At 35.3% G+C, this 24495-nt stretch overlaps 2 protein-coding genes across 4 annotated transcripts; both read left to right on the top strand.

Annotated features, from left to right (window-relative positions):
* Nucleotides 1–8557: 8557 nt before the first annotated feature.
* On the top strand, nucleotides 8558–10116 carry LOC106779942. The gene is made up of 3 exons (XM_014668161.1): nucleotides 8558–8992; nucleotides 9072–9295; nucleotides 9711–10116. The coding sequence occupies exons 1-3, from the start codon at nucleotides 8558–8560 to the stop codon at nucleotides 10114–10116; spliced, it is 1065 nt and encodes a 354-aa protein (XP_014523647.1).
* Nucleotides 10117–13022: 2906 nt separating this feature from the next.
* Nucleotides 13023–20349, top strand: LOC106779926 (protein BREAST CANCER SUSCEPTIBILITY 2 homolog A). Of its 3 annotated transcripts, none has more exons than XM_022776790.1 (19): nucleotides 13026–13349; nucleotides 13444–13485; nucleotides 13733–14638; nucleotides 14720–14844; nucleotides 14929–15077; nucleotides 15346–15468; nucleotides 15544–15741; nucleotides 15829–15910; nucleotides 15998–16048; nucleotides 16131–16206; nucleotides 16284–16395; nucleotides 16605–16676; nucleotides 18400–18589; nucleotides 18663–18848; nucleotides 19035–19177; nucleotides 19275–19337; nucleotides 19438–19654; nucleotides 19957–20124; nucleotides 20197–20349. In XM_022776790.1, exons 1-19 carry the CDS (start codon nucleotides 13214–13216, stop codon nucleotides 20254–20256), a joined length of 3099 nt encoding a protein of 1032 aa, XP_022632511.1. In that variant the 5' UTR covers nucleotides 13026–13213; the 3' UTR covers nucleotides 20257–20349. The 3 variants fall into 3 exon arrangements, with proteins under 3 accessions (XP_022632512.1, XP_022632511.1, XP_014523632.1); XM_014668146.2 differs by having other exon boundaries at nucleotides 13027–13349; nucleotides 18663–18839; XM_022776791.1 differs by lacking the exons at nucleotides 19275–19337; nucleotides 19957–20124; nucleotides 20197–20349 and having other exon boundaries at nucleotides 13023–13349; nucleotides 19035–19235; nucleotides 19438–19542.
* Nucleotides 20350–24495: the final 4146 nt, after the last annotated feature.

Here is a 24495-nt window from a genome sequence, read left to right as displayed (position 1 = left end):
CTGGCAGTTGGGAGTTGTCTTTCTATTTCCTGACCCCTGGCCTATATATACACTATTCCTAAACTTTTAAGAGGACACACCTAAACTACTTGAGAGCACAGTGTTAAGACTCCAACAAGTGTACTGAATCGTATCATGTAATAATAAATGGTAAGACCAAGTATCGTTTCCCTAGAGACTCATAGGCCTAGACTTTCATGTGATTTCTTGATTATTTAAGACTTGAATAACGAAAATTAGGGTTTTATAATGCAAGATAGAAAATAAACATGCAAAAGGTTTTGGATCAATTGACCAAAAGATAACACAGGTGAATGATGTATGAATGAATTATGTTGTTGGGGTTTATGATTTCATCCTATCCACTCTCATATATCTAAGAATTCTACTCCTTCATTAATGTTAATGCCTCTTTCTAATTTACCTAATCCAAATGTCTTGGTGAAAAGAGCCTACTCCTAATTACTAGTTTACAATGTCTTGTCTCCCTGGCAATTGATCATGCATTAAATTCCCACAGAAGCTTAAAGGCAATCGGTCCTCCTATCCCTATGTCTAGGTAATATTGCTCCCGAGAGAGTTTCTCCATGTCTAGATCTACCCATATGTGTCCATAAAGATAAAATCAAAGATCGTGTTATTGAATGAGTTAAACAAAGCATGCATAGAGAAAAAAGGGAAAAACCCTAACAATTAATGAATAAAAGCATATGAATAAAGCATTAATTCAATATATGAGAGTTTCAAAGGATTACATCAATTCCCCACACAATAAATGAGGTTTAGTTCACCATAAACATGGTGAAACTAGATGAAAATAATGGAAAGAATGAAAAGATAAACCCTAGATTTGATAGATTGGAGCTCCTGCATCCAAAATCCGCCTTTGAGGGGTGAAGAAAGTGTTTCTGCGCCTCTTTCTGTCAAAAGATAGACCATCTAGGTCGTCCAAATCTATTTATAGTTTATTAAAACAAAGCAGAAATTGGCTCAGCCCAAAAAGACTAGCGCTCAGCGGCACCGCTTAGCGGTAGGCGCGATACTCAGGTTTCCCTCAGCGTTAACGCTTAAGCGTTGGCCAGTGATTCTCCTGAAGAGCTAGCTCTCAGCGGTGCCGCTCAGTGGTGGCTACGACACTTGCTTTCCCCTCAGCGTTGGCGCCCATGCGTTGGCCAGAGAAGTCCTCTACGAAGCTAGCGCTCAACGGTGACTTGGCGCTCAGCGGTGCTTGCATTTCTTCTTTTAAGCACCTTTTCTTCTTCTCTTGAGTCCAACTCCTTCCTACTTCAGCTTCCTTCATTCAATCCATGTCAAATCCTGCCAAAACAAGGAAAACCAAGCATAATACCCATAAAACTATCTTTGACTCTCTTATTTCCTAACTTGAGAAAAATGCATGATTTCAAGCTAGTTTCTAAGTCATAAAGGGTGTATTTTGTGTCAAAATTAAGTATGAAAATAACGGTTTTTGAACTGTTATCACCCAGATAAGTTCTAAGGAAGTTCTCTAAGTTTAAGTGTGAGTTCAATCAAGTCTTATGAAAAGGAGATGCTTGTGTTTAGTGTGTCTAAGGTCCAAGCGCTCTTCAAGTTGATTGAGCTGGTTTCTTTCCATCGTGTGTTTTTACTAAAGGTTTCCTTAGGATGTTTAGCATTTCAGAGCATTCTCACAAACCATTTATATTCTAGTTGTAACGTTGTTAGATACTCATTTTGTTCATTGTTATTTGTTAAACTTCAAAACATATAAGAGTGTTTAGATAGTTTAGTCTTATAGACGATCTTGTCTTAAGTAGAAGAGATTAACTTATTCGTCTATTATGGGCAGTAGAAGGAACTAAGATTCGAGTGTTGCCTTTTCCTCTTTCGAAGGAGTAGATGGGGATAAATATCTCGCTTGTAGTGTTCCGGCTTGTGTTGAGTATAATGCCTGGTGTGAGCAACATCAAATTCTTTACTTGTAAGTCCTTGTGAAGCAAGGGAGATAGGTCTGAAGCTACGGTGGAGGACAACTCGAATCGCCCTATTTTGGTGAACAAGTTTGGTGTAGTAAGTATGAAAGATGACATATGGTTGTAGAGATCGTTTGATGTCAGCATAATTTGTTCTAAGAGGAAGAATGTGTTGATATTAACTAAATAGTATAAATTGTTTCAAGTTGACTTTGGTTGGTGTGATAGAGACATAGCGTTGACTTGATTCCAGTGTTTAATATGTGTATTGAGGTTTGATGTTTATTCTATTAGCTCACCATTCCTTATTTGTGTTTGTGCAAGAATCATATAACTCGTAGCAGGTGATCTTACAAATGTTCCAGTTGATGAGTAAAGTGGCGAGATTTGGAGAGTAAATGAGGAGTTCTCTGGTTACTTTAAACATTATGTGACAATTTTAGTTTATTATTGGAAGTTTTGAACTTTTTGTTATGTTTTTATTTAATTGACGTTTAAATAAATTAAGATTTTTTTATGACGCTTTTTTTATAGATGTTATTCTATTTTAAATTTTTGTAAATAAGAATGTTTTAAACTTTAATCCTGGCATCCTAAATTGGGACGTTACAACTTGGACCAATACTTCTATGAATTTTGTTTTGGAAGTTCCAAGGCCCGAAAGAGGAAAAAATTATGTTTTTATTGTGGTAGACAGGTTCTCAAAGATGGCTCGCTTCATTCCCTGATATAAGAATGATGACGCCAACCATGTGGCATATTTATTTTTCAAGGAAGTGATGAGACTACATGGTATTCCAAGGAATGTTGGATAGATATGTAAAATTTGTTAGCCATTTTTGGAAGGTATTGTGGGGTAAGTTAGGTACAAAACTTCTTTTCTCTACAACGTGTCATCCCTAAATGGTTGGACAATCCAAAGTGGTAAATTGAACTCTTTCTCAACTCCTGAGATGTTTTGTAAATAAAAATTTGAGAAATTGGGAGGAATGGATACCTCATGTGAAATTCTCATATAATAGGGTAGTTCATTCTACTACTTGTATGTTTCCATTTGAGGTAGTCTATGGTTTTAACCCTCTAACTCCCTTAGATTTGTTGTCTTTGTCTAATATTGATTTTATGACTAACAAATATGGTCTTGCCAAAGCTACTTTTATTAGGAACTTGTATAAGAAAGTGAAGGCACAAATTGAAAAGAAGATGGAGAAACTAGCTTCTAAGGCTACCCAAGGGAGGAAAAAGATGAAGTTTGAGCCCAAAGATTGGGTGTGGGTACACCTAAGGAAGGAGAGGTTTCCTTCCCAAAGAAAATCCAATCTCCTACCTAGAGGAGATGGACCTTTTCAAGTTCTTAAAAAAAATAATGATAATACTTACATAATTTATCTACCTAATAATTATGGAGTGAGTTCTAGTTTCAACATTAATGACCTATCTCCATTTGATGTAGGTACCAATTTGAGGACAAATTCGCTTCACGAAGGAGGGAATGATAGATGATTATGCCTTGATCCTATAGAAGAATAACTTGAGAAAGAACAGTTACAATTCAAAGGTCCTATGACAAGGTCAAGGAGCAAACAGTTAGAAGAAAAAATCTCCTCGAGGCCCATGATGCTTCTTGAAGATTGAAATTCAGGGGACATGAAGATCATGACTTAGAGCATAATTATACAATAGTTTAGGCAATTAAAAAGCTCTAGATGATTTTGTTGTAATTTTCTAATGAATTTTGGAGGTTAGATGAATAAAATTATTTCTTCTTTATATTCGTATTATAACTTATTTTTACTTATGTCCTTTGTCCCTTAATTAAGTAAAAATAATCAATAATCATTTTTACATTGTAGCAAGTTATAACGATGTTAAATTTACATAACATAACAATCATATGAATAGAAGGATTTTTAATTTTAGTAGCGAAGTCACTTTAGTTAAAGCTGGAAACTTTCATTTGAATGCGTTTTTGTCAATAAAATAAAAGTTACTTTGATTAAAAAAGGTGAAGACTTTAATTAGAATTAATCAATAAGTTAATTTGATTAATAGATTTTTTTACTTAATATAAAAGATAAAAGAATAAACATATTAAGCATAATAATATTTAATTAAGAAATTACTTTATCTGAATTTATTATGATGAACTTAAAAAGTTTTTCCTTTTATTTGAAAAGTTACTTTGATTGATGATAACGGTTAAAAATACCGTTATTTGTGATGTGATTTTGATACTAAAAGCACCATTTTTTTCCACTTAGAAACTTGCTCTTGGACTCATGCTTTTGCATTAAGTTGTGTGAATAAGAGAGTTGAGGTTGATTTTAATGATTTTATGACTAATTCTCCTTGTTTTGACAGAGAATGAAGTAATACTGGAAGCAGAGATGAAGAACAGGGAAGATAGAGCTCAGAAAGGCTTGGAAAAGTACTAGAAGGAGGGACAACGCGAAGCTTGGGCACCCTGTATGGAAGCTTAAGCGTTGGAAATCAACGTCCACCGCTCGGGCGCCCCTTCTAGCCGCCTAGGGGGCGGGGTCTCGAAGCTTGGGCACTCAACTCGAAGCTCAAGCCTTACGTGAGGATCACTCACTGCCCGGGCGCCCTAAGTGGGGCACCTAAGTGTCGGGTTTCACGGGTTAGGCCCATTTTTTGCTCTGTTTCGTCTCTATTGGACCGTACCCTGTTTCTACTCTTTTCCGACTCTATTTAAAGGACCCTAGGGCTCTAGGTTTCGTATCTTTAGCAGAGAGCAGCATAACAACACACTCTTTCCCCAATTCTTAGGGTTCTCTGTCTCATTATCTTTCCTTATTCATATAGTTTCTCCATGTCTATGGGGAACTAAAGTCTATTTGTTGTTGGGGGATGATGTAACCTTGTGAACTCTCATGTATTTGAATTGATTCTCAATAATATATGTTTTTTCATTAATTGTTAGAGTAATTCATCTGTTTCAATGCTTGTTGTGTTTAACTCATTCATTAGCATGATTTCTGAATTGGATGAGTGCTAGGAGGTTCCTTACAATTCAGGTTCTTGTTGAATTGCTCCCAAGAGTAATATTGTTCAGGGATGAGGGTATGAGTCTTAGTCGTCTTTAAGCTCTTGATCTTCACATCTTATTACTAGGATTGCTAGGAATTGCATGAACTGGTAATTTAGGACAGGCTTATTCACCGAGGGACCAGCTTTAGGTAATTTAGTGAGTGACATTAACATTAATGCATAAAGAAGAATTCTTACATACATGGGAGGGAACTTGGTGAAATCTAACCCCAACAACATATTCATCTCATATTAATCATCATCCGTTCATCTATGTGCTCCTTTGTTATTGATCAATTACGTTCATATTTAATTTTCTGTTTTTGCATTCAAAACCAATGATCTCTTTTTATTTAAGTCTTAATTAATCTTGTTATCACACGACTATCTTGCGCCGAGAGTCTTCTAAGATACTATACTTGGTCTTACCATTTTATATTACTTGTACGACTCGGTACACTTACCGATCCGTCCTAACAAGTCTTGGACTCCGTTCTTGGAGACCATAGATTTTGTTCAGCGATTGATAATAAGAATATAAAAAAAATAATTGAGAAGTTATTTTAATTAATTTGAAATCTAAAACAAAAATGAATTTAATAATATTAAGAAAAACAATGTTACTTGAAATCAATCTATTTTTTATTATTATTGTTTTAATCTCTTTTATCATTTTACAATTTTGTTTGTTTCTTATTTATTATTACTTTTATATTACCTTTTATTTATTTTATTTAATTTTTTCTTTTGTTATTTTCTTTTTATTTGCCTAACCTTTTAGTTTTTAGTGTATATTTTTTATAAGAACTATTTTATTATAAAGACAATTTTAAGTTCATATGGAGATGGTTTATATTATCTTTAACCTTACTAATATTTTAACTATTTTCTTAATAATAATGAAGTCGTTATAAATAAATAATATTAATTTGTCAAAGGATTCCGTTATCAGCACCAACTTACTTCTGCCGTTGAGCTAGACTCCAACAGACTGCATTCAAACTCAAAGTAATAGTTGTTTTAAAATAACTCTAACTTTGTCCAAGGAGTGGTTGCTTCCAACTCGATTGGAACTCCACTACACCAGATTTCACTACACTAAAACTAAGTTCTTACATCCTATTCATTGCACAAAAATCTTAAATAAAAACTGTACTAAATTTCAAAGCTGCAATCTACATCAAAATTCAGTTAAGCTATTTGTTTTTAGGTTTAAACCCTTTAGTTGTCCCTATTTTCGTTTGGTCCTCCCACTTTGGTCCCCTTCTTTTAAGCTTCCCCAATTGAGTCCTCATAACTGCTAATTTGAAGCAATTCAGCCCCTGCCGTTAAAAATCGTTAACGGTGTTAAAATTGTGCACAGGTGGTTAGATGACGTGTTAAATGTTTTACTGTGAGGCAAAACGTGGCAATGTTGTGAGTGAAATGTGGCATTTTAGCAAGTGATTAAAAACTGATAATGACCACTATTTTATAAAATGTAGTTATATAAAATTAGGGTTCAGTGAAGTCAAAAAGGGAATTAGGGTTAGGTTCAATTAAATAAAAAAGAAATTGGGATTCAATTACATTATAAATGTGAGACGAATCTGAGACGAGTGTATCGCAAGTTCATTCTCATTCGTTAGTGGAGATGATACATACTTGATTAGGCCTGTCGAGGTTGGGCATTGGAGTTTGGACGTGAATCGCGACTTCGTTGTACGTGTCCGTCAAGTGGTTCAAGTGGAATTTGTTGGAAGGTAAGTATGTGTACTTTACTTACCTATGAATTTAATATTGGATTGTGATTGTTTTTGTTGTTATCTGGGGATGCCTTTTTTAATGTGGGGTTTGGGTTGTTTGAAAATGTGGTGTTTTCTATTTGCGCTTGTGGTCCCTCATATACCCCATAGTTATACTTAGTTTCTTCTGTCATTATCACTTTAATAAGCTGTGTTTTTTGTCCTTTTAGGGTTATTGGTAGGTGTAGAATATTCTTGACTGTGTTGTGAGTGATGGAGCATATAGAAGTAGTTATTCACCATGGGGTAAAGTTCGTGAATGAGGGCTGCTTAAAGTATGAAGGGGAAGTTGAGACAATGTATTTTGATCTTGACGTATGGAGTTATTTTGTGGTAGTGAGTGTAGTCAAAAGTCTTGGGTACGATGGTTTTAAGGAGTTGTGGTATTTTGTTGGTTGTGGTCCTATCTTAGATGATGGGCTAGAATCATTGACTAATGACGTAGGTGTCATGCAAATGGTCACTTTAGCTCACTTAAATGGACGAGTTCATTTATATGTTGTGCACATTGTGTCTGAGCCTGATGTCATTCACATGATTGAGTACAACGTTGATGAATGAGGTGAGGAAGTTGCACCATTTGCTGAGGGTATAAACGAGGGTGGTGAAGGTGCACAATTGGCTGGGGGTATAAAGGATGGTGTGAGACAAGAGTTGGATGAGGGGGTACGTGCTGATGGTGAGAGGATATAAGTTGTTGTCGGACAAGCTGAGGAAGTTGATGGTGAGGCTGAGAGGACAACAACATATGAAGTGCAACAACAAAGGATAGAGGCTGAGGAAGTTGATGCTGAGTAAGTTCATGTTGAGGATGACAGGGTAAAGGTTCATGAAGGTGATATTGAGAGGACAAAAGAAGATGGAGTTGAAGTTGAGGCTGAGATGATAGAGGTTGATGAAAATGATGTTTAGAGGACAAAGGCAGCTGAAGTTGAACTTAAGGCTCAGAGTATTGAGGTTGATAGGGCAGAAGCAACTGAAGTTGAAGTTCAGTCTGATAGGATAGAAGCACAAGATGGTGAGGGTGATACGTTAGATGATGAGCCTTACAGAATAGAAGTTGGTGACTTGGATGATGTACAAGTTCGTGATTGGAGTTCAACACAGGAAAGTGATGATGTTGAGAAGGATGGTGAGATGGATAGTGAGGATGGGTTAGTAGACATAGATGTTCAGTGTGATGTAAGTGAAAGTTGTAGTGATTTGGAGGTTGAGGTTGAACCTTTTCTACCTGGGTCTGATTCAGATATGGAGGAAGATGAGATTAATGATTCTACTTGGTTCAATGACGAATGACAATCTGAGGAATTAACTTCTTCTCACAATAGTGATGAAGACCGTGAACATGAAGGGTATGGCCATTTTTCCACATTTAGTCAGCCAAAAAATATGCTTGATTTTAACTGGGAAGTGGGAACTTACTTCGTGGATAAAGAAGACATCCTTGATGCCATCAAAAGTTATGCAGTAGAGAATGGGAAAATTTTGAAACTTGTGAAGAATGATAAAAAACGAATAAGGGTTAGATGCTTGGGCTCAAAAGGAGAATGCCCATGGGTGGCATATTTTGGTTTCATGGATGCAGTTAAGTCATGGCAACTGAGGATTGTGGTTGACAATCATACATGTAGTAGGGAACACAAGGTTCGACTATTCAATGCAAAATGGCTTAGTAGAAAACTATAAAAAACAGTGAGAGAGAATCATAATGTCAAGGGAGTTGATATTAGAGAAAAAATTACTAGGAAATGGAATATAGCAATATCTAAGAATATGGCTTACAGGGCCAAAGCATATGCATCAGACGAAGTGGTAGGCTCCTTCACTAAGCAATATAGTAGAATTTTTTATTATGCTCATGAGTTATTAGCAAGAAACCCTGGGTCTACAATCAAGGTCAAAGTTGAGCCATATGATGGGAAAACAATGTTCCAGAGGTTTTACGCATGCCTAAAGGCATGCAAAGATAGCTTTGTATCATGCAGGCCAATCATTGGCCTTGATGGAGCCTTCTTGAAAGGCAGACATCATGGTGAGCTTTTAACTGCTGTTGCGCGAGATGCAAACGACCAAATTTTGCCATTGGCGTATGCAATCGTTGAAGTTGAGAAAAAGGAGACATGGACATGGTTTCTGGAGCTATTGATTGAAGACCTAGGTGGTTCAGATATGTGTTCTGCACTTATAGTCATGTCAGATCAACAAAAGGTAATTTCCATTATACTTTTTGTCTTTTCTCTTATACAAATCACTTCTTCATCTGACTTCTTTATGACTGATCTCATAGGGTTTAAGACAAGCTGTACAAGATGTTTTTCCTGAAGTTGCACAAAGATTTTGTGTAAGGCATTTATATGCCAACTTCAGGAAAAAATTCCCTGGAAAAAACTTGAAAAGGCTTATGTGGAGGGCAGCTCCAACAACCCACCCACAACAATGGGAGAATGAGATGAGAAATATGAAAGAGGTGAACGAAGATGCTTTTAGACATCTGATAGCAATTCCTCCAAGGTTTGCCAACCTAAGTTCACATAATTTTCAAATTATATAACTTAACAGTACTTAAGTTTTCAGTTTTCATTGAAGGTTTTGGTCGAGATCAAGGTTCACAACCACAGCTCAATGTGATACCTTGGTAAATAACATGTCAGAAGCTTTTAATAGTGTTATGGTAAATACAAGGACAAAACCAATTATTACAATGTTGAAGGACATGAGATTATACATGATGAAGAGATGGGCTACTAATAGGTCAAGGGTAACTTCGTTTAAGTCAGCAAATTGTCCTAAAATTCTAAGTAGACTACAGAAGGAGGCACTATAAACAAAGAATTGGATTCCCAGGTATCCAACAACTATTACATCTGTATATACTTGTTTATGTTTACCCAGATATCATATAACTAATGTTTGTCTATGTTGACAGTTGGTCTGCATACAGGCTTTTTGAAATCAAACATGTGTCCCAAAATGGGGACAACTTTGTGGTAGATATAGATAAATATACATGTTCCTGCAGGAAGTGGAGCATCAGTGGAATTCTTTGTATGCATGCATTGGCAGTAATGAGGTTTCTCAACCTAGATGCAGAGGAGTACCTACCTGTATGGTTTAAAATGTCAACCTATGAAGAGATGTATTCATCCATTATATATCCCATTAATGGAAAACATCTATGGGAGGTCATCCAATGTCCAGATGTCTTGCCTCCACCAAAAAGACAGTTGTCTGGTCGTCCTAAGAAGAAAAGGAGATTAAAGCAATGGGAGTTGAAGAAAAGTACCACCAAAATGTCAAAAGGGGGACTTACTAAAGAGATGTACCATCTGTAGGGAAGTGGGTCACAACAAAAGAAATTGCCCCAAAAGAAGCCAAGTGCAGGAAGAGTGAGAACCCATTACATTGCCTCAGGGTCAACCAGATGGAGCAGATACACATAGCAGGTGAAGAATGTTATATGTTTTAGTGGTAGCATATGTAATAGGGCAGATTTTGATGTTTACCATTTACAGACACGTCTTATAAAGAATGATTTATGTTTCAATATGTAATAGCCCATATTATCCTATACATTGCTAACTGTATGAACAATGAATGATTACCTTTTGGTATTTATATAAAAATCTTCAGTTATCAAATTCCTGTGCCTATTTACTCATTCTGTTATGTATTCAGATCCCAATATATCAGTACAATTAGTGTTTTACTTCTTTAATCAGGTGGCAATATAGAACTTTGATAAATCATGGTTTACTTCTTCAATCAGGTGCCAATATAACGCTTTCTTAAATATTGTTTTACAATCAGGTGCCAATATAGGAAATTGTTGCCAACACAGAGAAAAAATTAAACTCATGGTTTCCAAAATATCATTTTCATTAAACATATCAACCAGTACATTAAACATCTTAACCAGTAGATTAAACATCTGAACCAGTACATCTTCATAGCAGAAAACATTAACATTACCCAAAACCTACAACTAATACCATAATAGACCAACTAAGTACATTAACATGACCAAAACCTACAACTAATACCAAAACAGACCAACTAAGTACATTATCATGACCAAAACCTACAACTAAGTACATTATCAAGCCCTTCCCATCAGCATTGCAATTATAATCATGTTCATTATAAATAAACACTAACAACCCCAACCAAATACTTCATCCAACTTTGAAGACCCATCACAGCTTTCTGCACATCAAAGATCTGCTTAACACCTTGGTTTTCAAAAGTCTTCAACAACCTCTTATCATTTGCTTCCAACACCTCACAGCTAATACTTTATTCAATTCCCCAATCAGTACACCATCTGAAGAAGTTGCATCCACTATTTTCACTCCCAATCTTATATCTAGGGCAACCCCAGAACTGTTTCCCTCGATTCTTAGTCGTTTTCGCAGTCCTCAACATAGTCTTCTCTCCACAATGGCAGATCAGCGAAGCATCTTTCCTGTTCCACCCTCCATCTCCACGAGATCTCACAGAACGCAAATGCTTTCTTCCGCACTCATTGCAAGTTGAAGAGGAACATGAATGACCCATTGACATTGTTACGTCTTCTACTTTAGAACTTCCCTCTTCAAGTGTTGCCTAACCTTCAACAACAATGAATCCTAAATATTTCGAGCTGGGTCTTCTACTTTAGAACTTAATCTCACAATTTCATTCTTCTGATATTTTAACAATGCACATTTATTAATCCTTTTTAATCACTTGCTAAAACGCCACGTTTCACTCACAACATTGCCACGTTTCGCCTCACAGTAAAACATTTAACACGTCATCCAACCACTTGTGCACAATTTTAACACCGTTAACGATTTTTAACGGCAGGGGCTGAATTACTTTAAATTAGCAGTTCTGAGGACTCAATTGGGGAAGTTTAAAAATTACTAATCAAAACAATAAAATTACAAAAACTGCAAATTAGCAGTTCTGAGAATTACCAAAACAATTCAAAACTGCAAAAATTACTAAAACAATAAAAAATTACAAAAATCAAAACCGTTTGTGAAGAGTTCTCAGAACCCATGAGGCCAGAATTCTAAACTGATAAGTGGAGACTTCAAAATTCTACGCAAACATCTAAAGATTTTATTAGGGTTTGAGGGCCTATGTTATTATGGGCTTAGACCATACTGATTGGTGACGGTGACAAATTAGAAGGAGAGGACTGAGCGGGTGACATGCAAGAAGGCATTTTGTGACCACTCGGTCCCAACAACCATTAAACAGAGTTAAGACGCAATTAATGTCATAACGACTATTGTTATGCAGTTAAGGTTCACATTAATGATCATTAAGAGGTAAATTAATTGGTCAAATTCTTATAAACTCATAGGGCTCTAATGTCGAGGTAAAATTACTTTTACTCACTATTGAATTACTAAAGCCCTACAGAAAAGACTTGAGCGTCAAAGTGTATTCTGCAGGTCACTCCTACATCGATCAATTACTTGGAACAAAGAGTAAGAAAGACGTTCGATAGAGACAAAAATTCTTCAGATGGTTATCCTCATCCTCTTTCAACAAAAGCAAATATACATGCTACATGAAATGCCTCAATGAACTAAAATAGTGAATTATGCATATATGATCGATGGGGGCACTTCTAGATACGTAAAACTAACTAAAATATGAATTTGGAACTCATTGAAAAATCAAAATGCTCACAATCACAATCTAAAACCACTTTTATAGATTTGGCAGCAAAGTCCAGTTTTGATAGCATATGCACTTCACGATTTAAACTCTCAACTATTCCCTTTGTCCTTACAATTATGACTTCAATACAAAGCTCACAACACAAAAGTCCTTATAGAATCTCATATTTCAGTTCTATACTAAAGTTGTCTCAACCTCCAATGACTATAGTATAATAATAAAAAAATAACAATTGAAGTTATTTCAAGATTGACATGGCTTTGCTTAAAAAAAAACCCAACGTATTAACCTTAATCAAAATCATGTGATTGTGCAATGACTTCTACTGCAACACCAAAGTCTTGTCTATTTAAAACGTCAACTTGATTATATAATAGAGTTGTGGAACTCGTATTGATATTGTGCGCACAAATTGGTATTTTTCTTAAATTTTACACCATTTTAGTAAATTCAAAGTTGAATTGCACCACATTGGACAATGAATAGTAAAAATGTCTTGGGAAGCTAATGTCCACCAGAGGTCCATTTAGGGGAAAACTTGAAAAAGAAAATGATCTATATACAAAATACAATACTTGATGTCATCATGGCCGTCAAAGTGAAATTGTTTTTAAACACTTTTTATTTCCCTCCATTGCTTCAGCCTAGAACGCAGTCATTCCCGCCACCACCGAATTTCTCTCAAACAAACAAAAACCCTACCAACGAGTTTTCATTTTCCCCAAAATTCGAACCAAACCAGAACCCTAAACAATGTGTTCATGGCAAATCCTCTCCCACTCTCCAAACAATTTCCACTGGCAAATTACCGAACAAATTTCCCATGCTTCTCCCACTCCTCTCCCCTCTCCCATTCCCCTCCCTTCCATGGCCGATCTTCTTCTCCAAGGTTCCAATTCTCAATTCAATCCAACATTTTCAATTTTCTTTTTCCTTTTCTTTTTGACATTAATAATTTTCTTCCATCGATCCTTTTTTTGCAGGCTCACCCGCTCTTCTTCCTTCCCACGACGCCGGTGCGCGAGGTATTTGCTATGCCTGTACAATCTAAACCAGTGAATATATTAATTATTCAACAACAAATGATGTTCTTTTTTTTTTAGCCGGTAGATGAGCGTCTTGGTTCTGAATGTGTAGACTGGTATCAATGATTTAGTCATTCAAACAACCCTGATTTTGTGTCTGAATATATAAAAAGTGCAACACATTCAAGCTTCATAATGATTATGTACCTTGTTTTTAGTATATTAAACGCTGATTGCTAATTTGCAGGTGAAGAGCGTGCAATGGATGAAACCCTCAGCTTCTCGAATTCGCTTTTTACGACAGGCTCTGGGAAAAAAGTGACCATATCTTCTAGAGGTCTGGTTCGAGCAAAGACATTGCTGGATACCATTGATATTAATATCCAAAGTACATGTAAATTGTTTGCATTTGGCGAAACAGCCGCAAAGCAACAACTACAAGTATATGAAGAATCACCTGAATCGAAGCTGCATACAGTTATCAACAGTCCTTCTGTTGGTGTTCTTCATGCATTAAATAATGGTTTTGAGGAAAGGAATTCATTCAAGCAAGCTCCGATTAAATTTCGCACTGCCGGTGGAAGATCTATATCCATTTCGAGTGGCGCGCTGCAGCGAGCTCGGAGCCTTCTCGGTGATCCGGATGTCGGAGATTTGTTTGAAGGAGGGGATGCCAGTGATTCAGTCTTCTCATTTCCTTTGAAGCCGCAAACCGACGCTGCTGCTCCTAGTGATTATAGTACTCATGTGGTTCACCGGGTGGCATCAGATAGCAATTTTAAGACGAAGAGTTTTACTTTCCCCATAAAGTCTTCTAGGCAAAGAGGATTGTCAACCAAGTTTCCTTGTGAAGGTGATGGGATTAACTTGACCAAGAAGTTTGATGCTGTTGGGGAAGAGAGTGATTGCGGCAGGAAAAGTACCGATGCTTCATTGAATTGTTTTTCTTCAAAAGAAGATACACCGGGTGTGGCAATACGCAGGGCATTGGCTGATGTTTCAAATACCATTAACACGGATACAACAAACAATAGGCAAGCTGCTAGTGGAAAACGGAGACTAGGGTTGTCTGTAACTGTTTCTCCCTTTAAAAAGCCACGCAGTTCCAACTCTCCGGCTCCTTTAGAGGAGGATGTTGGAAAATCTCCTCATGGTAAACATAGCCAAATAATCTTTAGTGAATTTCTTCAATTTTTGTGAGTTGCTATAGCTATTTCTGGTATTTGATCTTCAGATTTGTCTCAATTGTCCTCTGATATCTCGGAATGCAAAGGAGAGGTTTCTACCCGATATCCATTTCACTATCCAAGGGTGTACATCAAGGATTATTTTGTTGGGCCTCCAATGGAAAAGAGAGTGGTGAGTGTAATCTTTACATTTCTGCTAGGACTTAATGATCTTGACACTTGCAATACTTTATGCACTGAATGAATATTGTTTCAGTGTTTTCCCAACCTGAGTAGACAGGTGACATCAGTTAATGCGGAAAAGTACGTGTTTCATAAAGGATCTGGTGATAATGGCATAGGAGCAGAAGCTTTTGTTCATCTATTGGCTCTCCATGGAGCTTCCATGCATTTTGCAACTAAAGAGTAAATTGCTTCTACCCTGAACTTCTTGCAACTAAGGTTACTTCAGTTAGCTATTGTATTGAATTGTGCCAGAAGGTTACTGCAACATAGTATATTCAATTGTTATCTGGATGGCATGGAAATACATTATCGAGTTAAAGCTCTTTCGTGGTTAAATTTTATAATGTAGGGGAGTTTGGTACATAAGGTTCTATTTCTGTTTTTCGTATGTATTGTTACTCAAACAATCCTTTCATCTTAGTTTGACACTTCCATTACACATTGCTAGGTGGGTTAGAAATCATTACAAGTGGATTGTCTGGAAATTGGCATGCTATGAGAGATACTACCCAGCTGGTTCAGCTGGAAAATTTTTTACTGTATCGAATGTGCTTGAGGAACTGAAGTACAGGCACGTGACTGCTCTAAAGCAACATACTTTGTGTCTATAAAAACGATGGAACTTATGGTGATATTTGGTTTGTAGATATGAAAGAGAAGTGAATCATGGCCACCGGTCTACCATCAAGAAAATTCTCGAAGGGGATGCGTTGTCTTCATCAATGATGATTCTATGCATTTCAAATATTCATTCTAGTAATATAGTAGAAAGTGGGACTTGTTTTGAGACAAAATCTGGGGCTCAGAAAACAGAAGCGGTGAAAATTGAACTAACTGATGGATGGTGTGAATGTCAGCTCCCTCACTGTCTGATTGCAATATATATATATATATGAAGGTCCCTGAGATACATAGTGATTTTCCCTTGCAGGTATTCAATGAATGCTATTTTAGATGTCCCATTGTCAAAGCAACATGCTGCTGGAAGATTGTTTGTGGGACAGAAGCTCCGAGTAATGTGTTGTCTGTATTTGTTGTTTATCTTACCTTCCTTGATTATGCCACTTTGTTGATGTTGAATTCTGTTTACATATATGCAGCTCTCAGGAGCAGGATTATGTGGCTGGAATGGGCCAGTTTCACCCCTTGAGGTTTTTTACAGCTTAGGAATATAATTGAGTAATAAATGTGTATCCTGTCAGATGTTTAATGAAGAATCTGTTCTAATTTCAGGTGTCGTCAACAGTTAGTTTATTGCTGCACATAAATGGAACGTATAGAGCTCACTGGGCAGAACGGTTAGGATTCTGTAAGCATCTTTTATCATGTTGATGTTAATGTTGTCAATTTTGCAGAAAATTTTTATTTTTTTAAGCTGATTGGCAGGTAACGTTGCCGGTCCTCCTTTGGCTTTTAATTGCATAAAAGGAAATGGTGGTCTAATACCCCAAACATTGGCTGGAATTACTCGCATATATCCCATTCTTTACAAGGAAAGGTAACATCTAATAAAGTATGTCCTAAAATTTCACTTGAAATATTCACAGTAAATTACTTTTAAAAAATGTACTCTAATTATGTAATTTAAAATGTATTCTTTGGAAGCATGTCCTACAACATCACTTGAAATATGTGCAGTAAATTGGTTTTTCAGATATGTACTCTAATAATGTAATGAAAAATGTTGATAATTGTTTTACTCATTAGGTTAAGCAGTGGACGGTCTGTTGTCATGTCAGAGAAGATGGAGAATAAAATGACAGAGTTGTACAATCAGAGGTAACTTCTTAGACTATCCATCTATATCTATTTTTATTTGTAAGAAACACAGTAGTAGCTTCTCACAGGGAGAATACTCACAATCACAATAACTGAAATTATTCTTATACTGCCTAAGTTACTGACAGGAAAAACCTCTTTCATGTAAAATCCCTTCTCAGCAACTAACTTGCTGAACATGCTTGCTGACTCCAATTACTCTTTTTTCTAGTGTGTTCTTTTTCTTCCTCCTCACACAACATTTCAGCTCCTTTAGCCTACTGTCAATTGGCCTTGTGCGTCTGGTCAATATCTTAAATTCTTAATATTCATCCTGTTAGAATCCTGTAAATATAGTAGCGTTGGATATTAAGATTAATTATTAGGTTTGTTCCATATGTATGTTATTTTCCTAAAAGGGGTAATTGAATATTATGATAGTGCCCTAAATATTTTGTAGTTATGGTTTTCTCTTATAAATTCTATAAAAGGAAAAGAGTTATATGGATGTTGTGTCAAATGCAGACCGCAGAGTATGTATTTACCAATTTACAAAATCAAATACTATAATTTCTTACATAACAATCAAGAATCAATGATCCTTCTTTCTTACTATAAATATATATCCACAACAGATTTAGGCCTCTAGTAATTGCTTTACTTAGCCCTTTCAACTCCCTTTTATCTTCAACATTCAAAGCAGAGTTTCAAGCAAAAGAGAATGGGACCAAGTTCTCAAACAAAGTCTAAAATTGTTTTACTTAGCCCTTTCAACTCCCTTTATAGTTGAGTTGGTCTACCACACATTGTTATCTTTTTGGGTCTTTCAATGGCTCTCTCTAACTCAGAAGAAGCTTGATATTGGGATCTACAGTAGTATTACAAGGGGGACAATCAAGCAAGCCAATGTCTGATGCATTCTTATGTTGATTAATAACATTGCTAGAAGAAGACTGGGCAAGTTCAATGCCTAAAAAACATTTGATAGGACCTAGATCTTTGGTATGAAATTGCTGTGAAATGTGCTCTTTGAGGAGTTGAATCCTAGTCTCATAATCAATAGTGATGACATTGTCAGCAACATACGAAAGTTTGCACAAGGTGGTAGTGAATAAGTTAACCATGTCTGTTCATTTCTAGCTTTGGCTCATCCTGGGGAGCTTGTTGAAATAAATTTAAATTAGTTTATGGACATATAAGCTCTCCTTAATACTTGCATAAGTGCTCATGTCATAAAGATAAGTCCAAATAAGCTATAAATAAGCACATCTAAAAGATCCCTCTATAGAATATTTCTTCCTTTTGTTTACCTCATGACATGAGAATTAGTTATTTATGGTGGATAAGTCATAAAACAACTTGACTTCTATTTACTAAATAGGAGAGAAGGGTTTCGTTAATTGCTATTGAACTGTTCATTTGCATTGATTCAGAAATATTAAACAAGAATTATGATAGTTTGATGGCTATAGATGCACTTTTTTGTCAACAGGACCCAACTTAACTATCTTAATATTTCAAAGAAATAAAATTTTTGTTGCCTCAGTAAATTTCAATTTGTTTAGTTTCACAATGAAGTGCATAAAAATAAAATAAAGCAGGAAATTTATATCATGATCGGAAAGTTGTGTGAATTGGGAAGCCATAAAAGATATAAGGTGCTTACTATACTAATGCAATTGTTAATTTTACAGCCATAATTGAATTTTGTTTTTGTGCTATGACTGGTCACCTATGTGGACAGACGCTCTGCTGTTGTAGATGGCATCATTTCTGAGTATCAGAAGGAAAGTTCGTACCTTAATTATGACAGTGAGAGTGAAGGTGCTAAGATTTATAACATGCTCGAGACAGCGGAAGAACCTGAATTCCTAATGGCAGATATGAGTGCAGAGCAGCTTAATTCTTTTGCTGCGTATAAGGCCAAACTAAATGTAAGGTTATGTTTCCTATCTTCCTAGAAGTCTATACGCAGAGAGATATTTAGGATTTCATATCTGTCTTCAGGCAATCAGACAGTCAGAAAAGGAAAAATCAATAGAAAAAGCTTTGAAAGATGCTGGCTTGGGACATAGAGAAGTCACGCCATTTATGAAGTTACGAGTAGTTGGCTTAACTTATAAAACTCGACAAGACAAACCTAAAGAAGGCATAGTAACAATCTGGAATCCCACTGAGAAGCAGGTGAGGTTGGTGAGCAAATTGCAAGGATTAGCCGTATTTTCATTGTCTTGATAATTAGTCAATAATTTTGTGGTTTTAGCTTTGCATGCCTAGCTTTTTTGATACTTTTCCTTTCTATTAGTCTATTACCTTATTGTAACTACTATTTTGTGGAGGTTAATTGATTTCACACTATATTGTGTAACTTATTTGTAGCGTCTGGAGTTGGTGGAAGGAGGAGCATATTCCATTGCAGGACTCATGCCATCAAGTTCTGATTTTGATATCCTTCACTTGCATGCTAGAGGATCTAGTACCAAATGGTGGCCTTTATCTTCTAATGCAAGAGAACAGTTTAGGTATCTAACAATCATAACAAGGAGAAAAAAAAAGAATTTTCGCTTGGCTATATTCTGGGTAGGTCACGTTCTGAATCCTTATTTTTGTCATTTGTAGGCCATTTTTTCGCAGTAGAAAATCGACCCCGTTATCAAGTTTGGGTGACATCCCTGTTTCCGAGTATGTTGATGCTCTAGTCTGTTTACATGTATATTCAGTTGTCTGATTAAGAACATATAGCACGCTAATATTTGATGTTGTCTTGTTATTATTTATTCAGCGAGTTTGACATTGCTGCGTATATTGTGCATGTGGGAGGAGTTTATACATCAAATCAGCATCAGAAGCAATGGGTTTTTGTGACTGATGGATCCATCATGAATGGTTTAAAGTCGGAAAAGTTAATCAACTCCTTGCTTGCTATCTGCTTTTGCTCTCCATTGATTGATCATGATTCATCATTTCCACTAATCAGCTGCAACCTTGCAGGATCTACGGTATTTACAATGCATTATCTTATTATTGTCGTTTTTTATTTTATCTTTCTGCAAACGTTTAGTATTTATTTCCACCAATTATCTTTAAACTCGTTACTAATATCACTTTAGCTTTTATAACAGCAGAAATATGTTATCTCATTATTCTGGGCATATTGTTGCATTTTAACATAAAGGTTCAGATAAGGCTTGAGTGAACCAACAACTTTTACCACAAATAGAATGCCAACGTCACATGTTCGAGTTGTCTAGTTTGCAAAACGTTTTATGTTGGATGAAGTTGTATGTTTGATTATATGCAGGTTGGTTTTTGTAATCTTATAAAAAAGGAAAAGGACCATACAAACAACATCTGGGTTGCTGATGCTAACGAAAACTCTGCTTATTATTTGAATTTTGATTCCTCAAACTGTTCTCACCTCAGAAATGCTGCCAGCTCCATCAGAAGATGGGCAGACAATTCTAGTTTGGTATGATTCATGGAACCCTACCATATCCAAACATGTTTCTACAATACAATGACACCTTTGTCTTTTCTGCAGATAATAGAGAAACTGAAGGAAAAGGTGTTGTATGTGGTTGGTGATGACTGTAAAGCATAGGGAAAACAACAGATGTTCCTATTTTGCTCTATTGTTTATGACATTCACATCACTTACTTAAAGGTTAACCTGATCTTTTAGTTTCTTTTCTTACCAATTATGATTATGTTTTTTTGTAATTAAAATTAAAATAATCATAGAATGAGAAATTTTTTTCAAACTATACACTCTTTGATGTAGGATGGACCAAATAAGGAAAGTGTTAAATACTATGATGAGAGAGAATTTGAGGGAGAATAAAATCGAAACATGAAAATGTGAAGTAAGAACCAATGTACATATTAGTCTTTGAATATGTAATTTAATTCAGTGGGGCAATGATTTTTATAAAAATATTTGATTTAAAAAAGTAATTTATTATTATTATTATTATTATTATTATTATTATTATTATTATTATTATTATTATTATTTTGTTCGAGTTGTAACTTTAGTCTTCATTTTAAAGTTGAGATATTTGGTCTTTATATTTTAGAAGACCTACATTTTTTAACTATTATTTTTTTATGTTATATTATTTAGTTTGTTTAAGTTAATCTCCAAATCCAGTTTATTTATTTAAGTATACTAGAGAAACATTTAATAATTAAAATGTAGAACATATAAACAACATAAAATTGAAAAAAATAGACGGTTTCAAGATGCGGACAAATAAATTTGTAACATGTGAATGTAGTTTAAATTCATCTAAACTTTGATGGATTTTTTTTTATGAGAATTAATATGTAAAAGTCGTAAAATATTATTATTTTGGTCTTTTTTAAAAAAATTTATTTGAAGATTTATTTTATGCATATTTTTATTTTATTTTCTCTTTCTCTTAATTGTCACATTCCTTTTATGTCTACCAAATTTTCTTAGATTTGTTTGATATAATATTGAGAGAATCAATATGATTTTATTTTACTTTTTGTAATTTTTATTATTTTTAATTGAGTAGTTAAATGGTAATATAGGAAGATAAAAGCAACAACAAATCATTTATGTTTTCATGTATAGAAAATAATAATGCATATAGTGAAAACTAAAGGGAGGACCTGTTACCGTTAATTACTAGTAATCATTTACCGTTAATTACTAGTAAAATCATTAACGTTATTTAGTGACGATTAATGTGGAATTTAGGGAGTTTTGTATGATTTGTTTTGTAAAAGGATATACTTGGTAATAGATATAAATGAATATGGATACAAAACTGAGTTTATAATGACCACTGGAAGTCAAACAAATATTAAAAAATTTCGCTAGGCCTATATCATAATTAAAGTTTCACTCTCAGTATAGTTATTACAACTTTAAATAGTAACAAATATTAAAATTTTTTGCTAAGCCTATATCCTAATTAAAGTTTCACTCTTAATATAGTTATTACAAATAGTACTTATCCAAATCCATCATGAGAATGAATAGTTTAACACAAATCCTTAATCCTTTACATAAAGTAAATAAACTTTAGATAAGTTCCTAGTGCAAACTCTTCTCTCATAAATTACATTACTCCAACAATATCTACATACCTATTTGAGCTCCCCTATAACAAATGTTATACGATCATCGCCACAATAATGGAAGCAGCTCCACACTTCAAGCGAGAACTCTCCACGACTCAGAATGGATGCAACAGAATGGAGGAATGAAGGATGTTTCTGGTGCACGCCAAGTGTTTGATGAAAGGTTCAGTGGAGGTTAGATGAGTGTGTAAGGTTTCTCAAGCTCAGACAACCTTCCAAAGGGAAAGAAAGCTAGAGGAAGGAGTGTGAAATTGGCATTGGAAGGTTTGAACTTTGGGGATATGTCCGGAGAAAAATCAACAACATTTCATTATCTCTTCAAAGTTGGATTTTACATGGAGAAGAGCCTCTCTTTTATAGGTGAAGAGAGGGTTCTAATTCTAAATGTGCAAAGCTTCTAAGATCACAAAGGAAGAGTATCTAAGATGCTACTAAGCTTGGGTTGCAAGTTCCACGCAAAAATCATTTAAAACATGTTTTAAAATGTGAGTTCTGGTGCGTTTTGATTGAGCGCAGGCTGGCAGTGGTTGAGCACGATTTCCATTCCGGAAGCTAAATCTCTTTGATACTCCAATTCGTAAGCCATTGGTTCCAATTCGGAAAACAACTTTTTCTTCTCTTCTTTTGCTTCCCTTGCTTCCTTTGGCTCTCCAAGCTCCTTGGGTTGATTGACCATGGTTTCCAACCTTTATTTAAGACCTACAAAACAAAGCCAATGTATTTAGCAAAGTAAATTAATCTAAGCCTTAGAAAGAAAACAATTTTTTTTAAAGTCCTTATTCCACTTCCCTTTCTTTAGCCTTAGTTTTAGTTGATACTTCTTTGGATGGAAGTCCTTAAAGGAGTTGTCATCACTTCCTTCCTCTTGAAAAACGATTTGTTCTCAAATCGGGAAGAGAGAAAAAAACATAACTTTGGTTGTTGTTTTCCTCCGAAATCAAATGTATATATACAAAAAAATAGCAAAAATTAATATGATTAAAAGTATTTATGCAAAGATAAGAAGACAAAATGAATGTCGTTTACTTTTGAGAAAGATTTTCTTAGAAGTAGTTTTGGCCATTAATTTATTTTTCTTTCTTTCACTTTGTTTTAAGCATTCCCCGTTATGAAATGAAGAAAAAAAGTGATGTTTTTAGAAGAGTTAATGTATGTACCTGTGAATGAAGAATTTAAAAACATGCATACCTTATTCTCCTTCCTCTTTTCTTGAGAACGTTTTTTATCCAACATGTCTTCTTCTTTTCTTTCCTTTTTAATTTTCATTTTTATTTTTATTTCATCCTCTTTCACTTGTTCAGGTGTAAGAGGAATCAATGTTATTTTATTTCCTTTGAGGAGAAAAGTTATTTTATTGGTGTAACCTGTTACCAATGAGGAGCATTGGTGTCATGAAGATAATGATTTTGATGATGCTACAAAGTGAAAAATATGAAGACCCCTGTATTAAATTTTAAAAGCATATATGCATGATGATCAGCGAGGAAAAAGAACAAGAGTGCAAATGAAGACCGAACGGTCACTCACAAACAATTGAAGGTCGGGGTTCAGCAAGTAGTTAAAGACCGAACGATCAAGAATACTGTTCATGGCCGAACACAACCAAAAGGCTGAGCAGTCACTATCAGTAAAAGACCGAACGATATGTATTAGTTGAAGGTTGGACAATGTATAACAGTTCAAGGCCGAACACAAGACGAACACAGGCCGAACAGTTGATGACTGAACGACCTCCAACAACAGGTCGAGCAGTTGATGACTGAACGATTTCCATCAACCGACTGAACAAATGATGGTAATGATCAAGCAAGGCATGACCGAACGGTGTAAGGCTTGACCGAGATCATGTAGTTCGGACCGAGCGATGCAAGGGTTATTGAGACCCAGCAAGGCATGGCCGAGCGATGTAAGGCTTGACCAAGATCACAAGTTAAGGATCAAACAATCATCATTAGATGGAGACCGAACAATTGTATCAAATAAAGACCAAGCAGTGCAAGTCATGACCGAGACCATGTGAGGTATGATCGAGACCAAGCAGTTAGCACCGAACACTAACAAGCTATAAGGAAACAAGCCGAACGGTAGAAGGCAATCAGGGCACAAACCGAACAGTAGAAGGAATTGAAGAACTGAAGCTGATTGGTTTAAAATATAATTTTTCAAACTATTCCAATGGTTATAATATGTCATTTCAGCTTCAGACCAGCAGACTATATATACTTTCTTCAAAACCCTTCAACAGTAACTTTGCGAATTTAAGAATACAATGCAATATGAGGAAATTCTTAAGTGCTAGTTCTTGTTGTTGTCAAGTCTTGTGAATAGGAGAAGCTCATGCTTTGTGTGTCAAAGGTCGGAGCGGTTCTCTTCAAGTTGGCAAAGTTGTTGCTTCCAGTTCATTGGTCGAAGGAAGCTCTTCCGGTTCATTTGTCGAAGGAAATTTTTGTTGCACCGTTCTGTTCGCTTGTCAAACTAAAGGTGTTATTGTTCTATTTAAAGTATTGTAATCTGTACAAACAATATTTTAGTGAAAAAGTTAATCACTATTTAAAATATTTAAAAAGTTAATGATGAAAAACAATATTTAAAATATTGTTCTTTTCATCATTTTTCTCCTTCTTTCATGGGTCTAAGTCCACCTTACTTCACATCCATCTTCAATTCTCATCAAAACCCTACAAAACAATGTAAAAACAAGCATAATATCTCTAAAACCAACTTTTGA

This window comes from Vigna radiata, unplaced genomic scaffold (assembly GCF_000741045.1).
Source record: "Vigna radiata var. radiata cultivar VC1973A unplaced genomic scaffold, Vradiata_ver6 scaffold_70, whole genome shotgun sequence".
Taxonomy (NCBI): Eukaryota; Viridiplantae; Streptophyta; class Magnoliopsida; order Fabales; family Fabaceae; genus Vigna; species Vigna radiata.
This window is presented reverse-complemented; position numbering and strand designations above follow the sequence as displayed.

Coding starts and splice junctions, on each gene's coding strand:
- LOC106779942 (XM_014668161.1), top strand. CDS start 8,558: ATGGCTTACAGGGCCAAAGCATATGCATCAGACGAAGTGGTAGGCTCC. Junction 8,993..9,071: donor TCATGTCAGATCAACAAAAG/GTAATTTCCATT, acceptor CTGATCTCATAG/GGTTTAAGACAAGCTGTACA. Junction 9,296..9,710: donor CTGATAGCAATTCCTCCAAG/GTTTGCCAACCT, acceptor CTATGTTGACAG/TTGGTCTGCATACAGGCTTT.
- LOC106779926 (XM_022776790.1), top strand. CDS start 13,214: ATGTGTTCATGGCAAATCCTCTCCCACTCTCCAAACAATTTCCACTGG. Junction 13,486..13,732: donor CCACGACGCCGGTGCGCGAG/GTATTTGCTATG, acceptor GCTAATTTGCAG/GTGAAGAGCGTGCAATGGAT. Junction 15,742..15,828: donor ATTGAACTAACTGATGGATG/GTGTGAATGTCA, acceptor TTTCCCTTGCAG/GTATTCAATGAATGCTATTT.